Source organism: Vicugna pacos, chromosome 4 (assembly GCF_048564905.1).
Source record: "Vicugna pacos chromosome 4, VicPac4, whole genome shotgun sequence".
Taxonomy (NCBI): Eukaryota; Metazoa; Chordata; class Mammalia; order Artiodactyla; family Camelidae; genus Vicugna; species Vicugna pacos.
In genome coordinates, this window is record NC_132990.1 from 20544892 (window position 1) to 20556893 (window position 12002).

At 38.8% G+C, this 12002-nt stretch overlaps 1 protein-coding gene across 9 annotated transcripts in view; it reads left to right on the top strand.

The window, feature by feature from the left end:
• MLLT3 (MLLT3 super elongation complex subunit) overlaps window positions 1–12002 on the top strand; it is a 236697-nt gene that overhangs the window by 79780 nt on the left and 144915 nt on the right. For 3 of the 9 annotated variants that reach the window (XR_012071913.1, XM_072959328.1, XM_072959330.1), the window contains one exon: window positions 9427–9531. The exons of the other annotated variants lie outside the window; for them this stretch is intronic. Coding sequence is in view for 2 of the 3 variants with exons in the window: in XM_072959328.1 (XP_072815429.1) it covers window positions 9443–9531 (89 nt within the window). In the remaining variant the exon portion in view is untranslated. The remainder of the gene's footprint in view (window positions 1–9426; window positions 9532–12002) is intronic. 9 annotated transcript variants of the gene reach the window in all.

Sequence of the window (12002 nt, forward strand, 5' to 3'; positions counted from 1 at the left end):
TCCATCCGTGAATTTTGCCTGCAGCAGTTAGCACTATGGTGTTCTAAATAAGTTTCACTTATTTCTTCTCATTTGCTAACTGAAATTCTTCCAGCAGGAAAAGTTGTCCATTCTCCCTGTTTGTTTATTTGTTTGTTTGTATCAGTATGCCGTATGGACATTTATTTTGGTTATACCATTGTTGGGTATTTTGTTATTCAGATTGTTCCAGCTTTGGCCAGTGGGAATTCCTGCAGGTTGCCTCCTGCGCCTTTAGACATGCTTCTGTCTTCACTTCTTCATTTTCTGACCCTGTGAGACTTTCCAAATACATCTTTTATTTTCACTGCCCCAGCCCTGGGTTCAACCAATTTTCCCACGTACCTTGGTACCTTTTATTGGGGACTAGTATTTAGAAACCAAGATCTGGGCACTCTTTGTGATCATTGCTCCTGGGTGCCACTGCTTCTGGTCCCTCTCAGTGGTTAGTGCTGTGTGAGATTCTTTTTTGATGTTGTTTTTACAGCCCTCTACAGTAGGTAGTGACTATTAGCCCATTAAAAAGAAAATCCCAGTGTAGACTTTAGCACCAGTCTGTGTCATGAAGGATATTTGTCTAAAATTCTAATGACACTGTAAGAGTCAATAAGCATTATATAACACTAGACTATGAGCTCTTTAAAGTCTGAAAAAATCTGTACGAGCACATGGACAGTAAATAAATGTTTATTAACAAATTGAATTAGACTAGTTTGAAAAATACAAATACCATGTAAGTATAATTATTTCTTATAGTTAATTAATTAAGTGGAATATATATCCTTAAACTGGCTAGTAATTCCCAGCATATTCCTGAAAATTTAGTAGGTGCTTAAAGTGTGTGTGTCAAGTTTATTAGAACACATTTTCAATTATCTCATAATATTATAAAAGTAATATATACTTAGGAAAGATTTTACCTTTTAGTCTTCTCTTGAACTTGCTAAAAAGATACTTGAAAATACAGTTCGGGTGAAATCTGGTGCCAATTCCAGATTCCCACATAATCTTTCTACATTATTGCAACTACTTGATACCCTTTTAGGAGAAACAGATTTTTTTTTTTTTGGGTTCAAGTGTATCTGGAAATGATTCTACACACTCTGTAGGCGATAGAGTATTATAATAGGTTTTGACAAAAAAGAAGTAGATGTTTCTGCTCAGCGTAGCAAATAAACTTTTATAGTAGTATGTGCCTCTTGGCATGACAATTATTTAATAAAATAACATTCCAGAGACACAGAAAGTGAGAAATAACAGGGGACCTGATAGGTAATGAAAGCGTTGGAGGTAAGCCAGAGAATGAGGACAGGAAGACTTCGGAGGCTCTCTGATTAACTGTAATTGAAACTGTTTGGGCGTGTACACATTTAGAGTTCTGTGCTTTTCTATATATTTTTGCGAGGCTACCTATCAGACTGAACTGTGATTTTTAAAAAGTTACGGTTAACTAGACTTATTGTGGCGATCATTTTGCAGTATTTACAAATATCAAATCATGTTGTGTATCTGAAACTAATAGAAAGTTATATGTCAGTTCTACATCAGTTTTTAAAAAGTTGCTGTATCTTTTATATACATACAAAGAAGGCCTGGTTGTGATCAGAAGAGCTGTTTGGTGTAAACATTGGTTTCCAAGCTTTTGTGATGAAGCTACTTTCATTTGAATGAAAAGGTGGGGTTGGTGAAGTCTTGCAGGAATCAGGAGATGAGATCGTAGGCAGGGCTAATGTTCACAGCTGTAAAGACCTGGAGCTGGGTCTGGGGTCTTTAGCTGACATCTCCTGGGTATTTTTCTTAGTGACTTTGCTTCCATTTTGTATTTTTTTGTCATTATGTATTATGTTCCTGCGGTACCTAGTACAACGTATCTCATGACATTTGCTTGTTCATCATTTTCTTATGTGAAGACCTTTACAGAATCCATGTTGCTCTGATTCAGAACATACATCGTTTTTCTTTCGATGTATGCTCAACCAAAAGAACCTTTATATCCGGGGATCTGTGCATGAATTTGACGGGTGGGACACAAGCCTCTTGAAGTGGTATGGGATTTTTTTTAAGTGTGGGAACATTTTTTTGCAGTTGTGTTTTTGGGTGGATGATCTGAAGGTTTCATCACGGTTTCAGAAGTAGTTCAGACCCTCTGCAGTCTCACTGCTCACCGAGGCACAGCTCTAAGTAGGACCATCAAACTGAAATCTCTGTGAATGGTGTTATGACTCAAAGCACCAGATGCACCCGCTAGTTCCCTAGCAAGTTGGTGCCACACCCTCTGAAGTCTTCCCTCTGCTTTGCTTGGGGTTTGGTGTTGGTGGAGATGACAATCTTTTCTTCTATTGTGCTTCTGCAACTTTTGTTTTCTCTCTGGTGCCCGCTATGGAGGGGAGCACCTCTCTGTAGCCCCTTGTATATTGTATAACACTTAGTATATAAGGATGTGTATCGTTCCTCCTGAGTCAGACTATGCCAGGCTGCTGTAACAGAGACCTGAGGATGCAGAGGCTTACCTAACTAAGATGTTTTCCTCATTTATCCAAGTCCTGATAGGCATGATCCAGGTTTGGGGACCTGTGTTTATTCAGAGATCCAGATTCCTTTCAAATCTTTTTTGCCTCCATCCCCAACACATTGTTGTCACTTTCCTGACTGAAGCCCTGTGGCCACCAGGTTCAGGTGTCTGGGGGCAGGACAGAAGGAGAAGCGTATCTGATGTTTATGAAGTCTAAGATGTCTAAAGTCATATATCACTTCTCACATTCTGTTGGTAAGAACTATTCATACAGCTACTCTACTGCAAAGGGAGCTGGGAGATGTGTAGCATGAAGGGGGACGAACAGATTTTGGTGGAGAGCTAGGAATCTCTGCCACATTCTGCATGGTATCCTCCAACTAGTTTGTAAATTTGTTGAAGTCAGGGCCTTACATGCTGTTCTTCATATGGTGTCTTATGTATAGTGGATGTTAGATCATCTGTGTTTGTTGAATTGTCCTATACGGTGGAGTATGTGTGTATGTATTTAAGTAAAATCATTTTACAGCTGGTGATGTAAAAAAGGCAAGTGCCATAAACAGCAGGAATTCTAGCCAAAAGGCAGACTCTGCAAACTACATCCTTAGTACGGGGAGGGATTGGTCATGTATTACACTTTGTCTGTGCCAGTTTTGGTGATGGCCAGAGCTATTTTAGTAATCTTGGTTACCAACTTCTAGGAACAAAGTTTCTTGAAAACCAAATCAGCTGTGTTAAAACAACAACAACAACCACCACCAAAACAACAAATGAACTTTACATAATGATGTTGTTACATGTTATGCTATTGAAATAGCATTATTACTTTTTTTTAACATTTTTTATTGAGTTATAGTCATTTTACAATGTTGTGTCAAATTCCAGCGTAGAGTACAATTTTTCAGTTATACGTGATCTTACATATCTTCATTGTCACATTTTTTTCGCTGTGAGCTACCACAAGATCCTGTATATATTTCCCTGTGCTATACAGTATAATCTTGTTTATCTATTCTGCATATGCCTGTCAGTATCTACAAATTTTGAAATCCCAATCTGTCCCTTCCCACCCACCACCCCTTAGCACTATTACTCTTAACCTTTGCAGGCGTGCAGGATAAAAACCTCTGTACTCATAGATGCTGTTTTTACATGGCTAGTTTCAGGTGGTGGTTCTGAAACTTTAGTGGGTATCAGAATCAGAACAAGCTGCCAAGCTTGTTAAAAAAAAATGAGCTGGATTCCTCCCCGCAGAGTTTCTGATTCATTCATCTTGGGGTGAGGCCTGATCATTTGCATTTCCAGCAAGTTCCCAGGTGGTGTTGATGCTGCTAGTCTTGAGGTGACGATTTGAGAACCGCTGGTTTTAAGGTAAGGAGAACACAACAACCTCTCAAAATCGCGAGTATCTGGTATTACCAGTTCATGCTGGTATGCTGTTGCCTTGTCAGACTTCTAAGGAAAATTGATCATGGAATGGAAACATATATGTTAATGGCATTTCACATCAGCCTTCGGATAGGAGGCATGTATTGTTCCCCAGTCCCTAAAACTACATCACTGTAGCCTTTCTTGGAGGCAGACCAAGAAGGAGTATTTTAGTAGTAGTTATTGAAGGAATACTTTTGAAAACTTCCTCTTGATTGGCTTAGGGTTAGAAAGGGTAGGCAGAGGCATGCATCTCATCCTTGGTTCAGACTTGGAAACCTTTTTCCTCCAGCAAGGTCAGCTAGGCTGTGTGCCCTTCTGAGCTGATAGGTTTCTCCTGCCCTGCGACTCTGAGGTGGAAGTGGAATTCTGAGGCTGCTCTCAGCTCCACAGAGTGGAGTGCATGATTGATTATTAATGTCTGCTGTGGCTGCTCTGGCCATCCCCTGCCCTCAACCTCAGCAGAAGGTGCCTTCTTCTAACCTTCGCCTTTCCTTCCCCTTCAGTAATAGAGGAGTGTGTGTGGTGGGGGTGAGCATCTGCAGTATCTATGCATCTATAAATGATGTATTTCTTGATGTTTCATGGGTTAACTTCTTCTACTTGTTGCTTTTACTTCTGGGAGTTGTTTGGGACAAGGAATTGTGAGACAGTATATTATAAAGCACCCAGCATATAACTCACTGTGCTATAACTTTCTTGGTAGATTTATTTTTTTCCTACTTGAAAAAAAGATATGGCAATATTGCCTTATTTATTTTTTGTTACATATTTGCATATATTCTTTCTAAAATTTAGTTTGATTAGTTTCTTTTGGTCTTAATTACTTATTTTTTCTTGAAAAAATTTTAAAATTATGAAACATAATACATTTATAATACATTTAATTTTCACAAGTCAGTCATCCCAGGAATTAATAAACATCCCTCCATACGCATGTGTGCACATAACCACACACAGCCCTGCAGTATCAACTTTTCATGATGCCAGTGTTAACATTATATGTTTCTGCCACATCTTTCACATGTGGTCAATGAAATAGTCATATGTAAAAACTTACATAAAAACAAAACTAGGTAATAGCATTTACATGATTCTGCAACTTGAATTTTTCAGTTAAACATATACATATCTTTGGACGTATTTCAAGATCAATAGATGCAGAGATGAAGAATTCATTATTTTTATTGGATAAATATTCTGTAGAAAGAATCAGCTGTGATTAATTCAGCGTTTCTGCTGTTCATGACAACTACATTTGCAGTTTTTGTTCTTCTAGGTAGTAATGAAAATATCCTTGAGAATGTATCTTTAAATACTTGTACTTTTAGTTCAGTTGAATATGTACAAAAAGGGGGATTCCTTGATTGAAGGATATATGACTTTTAAAATTTAAATAATAACACTTTACCATGTATCTTTCCAGAAGATTGTGTACTTTCATGCTTACTCCCTCCCCCAAAGTATATAAGAATGCCCATTTGGGGCAAAATTGATCTTACTTGCATTTCTCTGCCTACCAGTGAGATTGAGCACCTTTCCACAAATTTTTCATTTATTTGCATTTTTTCTATTTCTTGTTCATTTTTTTCTCTTGGGTTCTTTTGCTTATCAAATTTTTGGAGTTCTTTAGAGGTATTAATCCTTTGTCAGATGTGTTGTGAATATATTCTAGTTTATCATTGGTGTTTTGCCATACAGAATTATTAATGTTTATGTAATTTGACCTGACAGTTCTTTCATTTATGGTTTTATGTTGGATGTTAGGGTATGTAAAACATTTTCACATTTGATTCTCATAACTTATCTGAGATAAACAGGATGTAATGTTGATACTCTCATCTTTACATGAAGACTCTGATCTTCAATGAAGCCAAGTGGCCTGCCCAGGTTTGTAAGCGGTTCATATCAAATTCAAATTAATTTGTTTTTTAAAATACTGTACCCTGGCCATTGCAGTGTATTCTGATTGATAGTTTTTTTTTTTTACATAAAAATTACTTAAGTGACTTAGCAGAATATAAAACTAAAGTCTTTGGTATTAGTGAAACCACTGTAATCTGTTTTCAAAGATGTATGTGATATATAAGGTACAAGTTATTTTGTTAGTGAATGATGCACTGATACGTACGTAACAGAAGTGATTTGAGCTGTGGTATAATTAGAGTCTTGCAGTAGTGAGCTGTGTTTAACATGGTATGACTCAGTATTTCAACTATTTATGCTTAAAAACAACCAAAAATCTCAAATGTGGATAGTTAATGAATACTTATCTCAGGAGAGAAAGCAAGGTAGAAGAGAAACCACCCTCCAACAAAGATGTTTTAATGAGTCAGACCGTGCACTGCCTGAGAGCAGTAACCACTTTTATCTGGAGATAAAGAAGAATTATAAAGAATACAGTAAACATTTCTTCCTGTTATATTCATCTGAAATTTGAACCTAGTAAATATACCTTTCAGCACACATTTTAATGAGGTTCTGCCCATAGTGAACACACGCAAAAAAAAGATCACCCATAGGTGGGCTTCAGTTACTGTGCTACAAGTTGTAAAGGGGTCTCAGCCTGGACTCTGAGAGTTTGAAGAGCCCAAGCAGACCTGGTGCTCGTTTAGATCTTCTCAAAGTGTAAACTGTGGGCACTGTGCAGGCTTAGAAAAATATGGAGCCTAATACAATAGGTATCTCTTTGGCAGGAAAAGAGCAGAGCCCCAGTTCTGTTTCCCGCTGGCTTCCTTTGGTTTGTAATGCCTCGTCATGTCTTCGTCACCCTTCTTCAAACACAAAATCACCTGACTTTTAAAATGGAACGGTTTGAAATGAAATCATGTACCGCATTCTTTTGGTTACTAGCTCCTTGAGGCTGTAGAGACGACAGGTGTATGAATGAGTGAGGCCATAAACTAGAAATGGTTTGAATTCAGTAAAATTGGGATCCTCAGCCACGCTTTGTTTTTTTAAGCTGGGCCTTTGGGGTCTATATACTTATTTTAGTGAACATGCCAAATACAGTTTGCCATCTGGGTTTAAAACATTTTTTTGGACTACTTTTTGCTCAGTTCTTTTTAATTCAAGAGGCTGGTCTCTATAAACTTGAATTGTCTGAAGTCCGACTTGTAAAGCAGTTTGTGCTTATCTGTCTAATCCTTTCTTGTAGCCTGAATCTTTAACTCTGTTTTGTCTTCTTCATTCTCTACCTGCAAGATTTACTTTCAGTTCCTCACTAAAGCTATGACTGGGGTTTTGTGGACTAGAATTTCTTCTCTTCAGGTCTCTAGATCCTGGGGAGATAGTGCTGGCTCGGGGTGGTGTCCTCCCCTATCTCTTTCTGCCATCTGTAAACACTTTCATTCTGCCTTTAGTGGGTGGGCCTCCCGAGGATACATGAAGCAGAGTGTTTGTGAAAGGAAACTGATAAGACTAAAGACATTTTCCTTTATAAAAGAGGAAGGGCGGAATGTGGGGGAAAGGTAAAGGAATAGATCTGTTGTTGTTATTACTTACGCATTTCAGGCATTTGGTGGGTTTTTCATTTACCTGCGATTTTCTGAGACCAGTACAAATGGACTTCAGGACAGAAAAGTTGCAAATATTTTAAATTTACAGCAGTCTCAAAAGCATGGTATTGTGTGTGATTCTGGTCAGTAGTGGGCCCTAAAATATTTTATTGTGACAACATTGAAATAGAGCCTCCCTTTTTGTGTTAAGCAGCAGCAAATGTAAATTTGAATGTCTTAATTTTTCTAAGTAATTTTCAGCTTTAATGCCTACTTCAACCCTCATATAAGCTGCTTTATTTTATTTAATTTATTTTTAATGTGGTATAGTTTAACGCTTAGCCTAGATAGGGCATACTTCATTTGGATTGATGATATAGTCTTAGTATAAGATGCACTTTTTCTGTACTTTTTATTTTATCACGATTTTAACATTTGAAATGTTCAGCCTGTTGATTTATCTATTGTTCTGACTTGGGGATCCCCCCCCACCTCATTTTGGGAATAGGCTGCATGGTGTTATATGATTGGTTAATAGTCTTCTAATACTGCAGCTCTGCCTTTGAAGAAGACAATGAACTTGCTATAGTTAGTAAGCAAAATCTTGCATGCACGGGCAGGAGGAAATTGGGTAATCCTGAGAAATCATATGCTAGCTTTGAACATGGGATTAATTTTGGTTTTGATTACTGTGTTATCCCAGAGGTTTGAGAGGGAAGGAGGAAACTAACAAGGGTCTGGTTGTTAAGGCCAGCTTTTGAAAAGTTATATAAAATTTGATCTTGCTGTGAACATCTTTTTGTAGAGATACCGTGGTCATCTTTAAAAAACGATAGAAGTTTTGAGCATAGGCCCTGGTTACTCGGAGCAGGCAATTTTAGGCTTAAGAAATAGTCTGTCAGCTTTTTGGAAAATGCTGATACTCTTCCAGTACCTTGTAAGGTAGGAACTAGATTGCTCAAGATGCTCAACTAACAGATTATATGAGTTTGTAGATTGTTTATGCATGAAAATTGAGAGTTAGATATGGGTGGAAAACTTGACCTGGATTCAGCTTGTCCGCTTCCCTCTTAAAAGATCAGTTAGCTGCTAAAGTGATGTTTTAAGGAACAGTATTTTTTGCCAAAAGTAGACATTGTCTTTAAAATGTACTGCTCACTCTAGCATTAAGCTAGGACCTACTTATTGAAGATTTGAGGGTTGCCTTACATTCTTGCTACCGCCAATTGAATAGTTAAGTGTTGATTTGGAACAAAGAGAATTCATTTTATGTGTTTGAGAAGGATTCACTTTTAAGTGATATTCGCCCCCCTCCTTTCTCAAATAGCAAGTGATTAACTACTAGTTTAATTTTCAATTAATCAAATTAGGTTTCTACTGGTAGATTTTGATTACATGCAGTTCTAACAGCTTCCAGATACACTTCTCTTTCCCATATGCTTACCATATGCTGAGTAAAACCAATGTAGAATAAATTAGTGTAAAAGTAAGAACACTTAGTTCTTTTGTAGAGTTCATCTTGAATGACAGAAGACAGCTCGGAATCATTTTAGCTATGAGGCACCTTTTGAAAAGTGATATGGAAAAATAACCCATTTGTGTGTGCCAATGTCTGTTTTCATAAATGTAAATTTGAAAGTTCATTAAAATTTTGGCATGTGATATGGAATGCATAATAACTGGATGTGATTCAAAGCCAGAAATCTGTATCCTTATACCAACAACATGTTTCACTGAAGACTGGCTTTGTGTGGTTGTTTAATATTTAAAAGGTAAAAAAAAAAAATAGTATTTACTCAATGGTTATGGCTGTGGAGACTGTGTTGAGGATGGAGAGGCTGCCGAGGCCGGGAGAGCCAGCAGGCTGACCAGTGGCCCCAGGATGCCCACCGGCCTCTTGTTCTGGGTAAGCAGGGTAGATGACTCTGGAGCACTGACCCCTGTCAGTGACCACTGTCCCTTGTTTTTCAGAGTTGACAAAACAGAAATGCATGTTTTCCTTGCTGTGTTTGGGAATGTGAAGATGGACCGTGAAGGACTTTCTGCTCACATAAAAAGAGCTGAAAAGTGGCCGGGGTGAGTCCGGCAGAGGGGATATCTAGTGCTGGTAGCTAATACGAACAGTTAGTGCTTGGAGGTAGTCTAATGTTACGTGCCAGGGCTCCTGCTAACCCGTAATAGAAGCCTTCCAAAGTGAGGATAGAGAGGCAAAGGGGGAGAGAAAAAACCCACCTGCTGATGGTGCGAACAAGCCCGTTTCTTGTCTATAAGAAGTGAAGCGCCTGCTACTCTGGTCCTTTTAGACATCTTCAGGTGAGGCGTGGGAAGCAGTGCTGCAGCTGAGGTAAGAGTGGGTGAGGAATTACTGCGACAGAAATGGTTTTCTTTTTTCTTTTCTTTTCTTTTCTTTTCTTTTCTTTTCTCTTCTCTTCTCTTCTCTTCTCTTCTCTTCTCTTCTCTTCTCTTCTCTTCTCTTCTCTTCTCTTCTCTTTTCTTTTCTTTTCTTTACGGAGGTACTGGGGGTCGCACCCAGGACCTAGTGCATGCTAAGCATGCGCTCTGCCGCTAAGCTGTTCCCCTCTCCTCAGGGCCTTTTTTTGTTTTAGAGCTTACAGGCTAACCTCTTCCAATTTTTTATCCTCTGCCAGTTGTTATTTTTGCTGTTACATGTATGTACTTTGTATGGATTCCATTTTTATTCTGTTACTCCTCTTTTTGACTTTGTTTTTAAAGTTTCTTGTTCGCTGACATCTCAGGACCTCTGGTGTCTACCTTCCGATTTTGTCGTTTATCGGGCGAATAAGATGATCACCAGGATGAAAAGTTACCCTCCTCGAGTTTGTGATTATGTGCTTAGCTCGTATTCTGTCACTTAGTGTGCCGTTTAGTGATGTTGTTCTTCAATTAATCGAGCTTCCTGCAGAAAGTAAGTTTAAAATCACTGTCGTCTTGGTTTATTTCCTCTCTCAGCCTTTGATCTGTTTGGCTTTGACACATGCTTCTCACCGACTTCTGTAGGTGCTTATTCTGACAGGCTACTTTGATCCCCACCCCACCCTGCCCCCTCGCCCCAGCCCCTGTTCAAGGTATCAGTCACCAGATTGGCTGTTCTTGTATCTGTTTTGTTCATTCCATCTCTGGGCCCTTTTTCCCTTTCACCTGAACTTAGTAGTTTTTCCTACTTCCAGGCTCCCTTCCCACAAACCATTTTCCATATTGTGGCCAATTTACCTTTCTCAAAATGTGGGTCTCCTCAAGTTTTTCTAACCTCTTTAAAGTACCTGGTGGCTGTCTGTTGCCTATAGAATTCCACTCCTTACGATACCATGTAAGGAGCATCACAGACTGGTCCTTGCCTCCGTTTCTAGCCTCATGGTTGGTCACAAACAGTCAGGTACCTGTAGTATAACGAGAGAGAGAAGTTCACTTGTGGTTCCTTATTGAGCCATGCATCCTCTACACTCTGGGCTTCGTGCTTATGTTTTCTCTTTGCCTACCATGAGCGCCCTTCACTGTCTTCTTGTCAAGTACTTCCCTACTTTTCCTTTAAGGTAATCTCTTTTGTGTATGGTTTTACCCAAGTCTCTTCGGCCTTCAGGAAGGTTTGCCTGTGGTAAAGTGGTATGGTGGTTGTTGGTAAATGTGCCTTCCCGGTTAGATGCCTCACCATATAAGAGGGAAGAGACCATGCCTTCCTTATCTCTGTGACCCAGCACATGGCAGAAGGCCTGGCATGCTGTTGGTGTTCCATAAATATTTATTGTATGGAATTTAGTTTATTTTCCATTAAATTTTGTAGAGCAGGAGGGAATCTTGAAATAAATGAGGTGCCTAAAACTGGTATATTCGAATGAAGATTTGTGATTTATCATGACTTATGGAAGTAGAAAGGGAAATATGACAGTTCCTTGGCACTTAGAGTAGTGGATAGATATCATGAACCATAATTGGTGAATTATCCAAAAAACATTGACATTTGTTTGGCTAAAGAAAGTGTTGTGTGTGTGTGTGTGTGTGTGTGTGTGTGTGTGTGTGTTTTACAATGAGAGATTAACTTCAAGCCAATGAAAGAATGATTTGAAACTGTGATTATAAACAGTTCTTAATAATTATTGGTAGGGCTAGGGTGGAACTTAGGTTTCTGGCCTTCATCATAAGGAGAAGGTTGGAGTGGAAGGAGTTGGTAATCACAGAGAGTTAAGAGATTGCCACCAGTTTCTCTGTATGACTTTGGCTAAAGAATTTTTCTGAGTCTACTTTTTATAACACAAGACACTTGGAGGACCTACGTCACTAGTGTGTGCTAGACTGTAGGAGTCAAGATGGAAAACAATATTGGCAGCAACATGAATGTGAAAAAAAACTGAGCCCTAAGATTTTGGTACATACCTTGACCTTGGCCTTTAATGTGAATGGAGCATTTCACCGTTCCCATAGCCCCAGGGAGACATAGGGTATGTTCTGGGCAAATTGTATTTTCCAAAGATTTCTACAACATTATCTCCCATCTGACGTGTTCTTCTTACAATTTCATTCTGACACTTCTG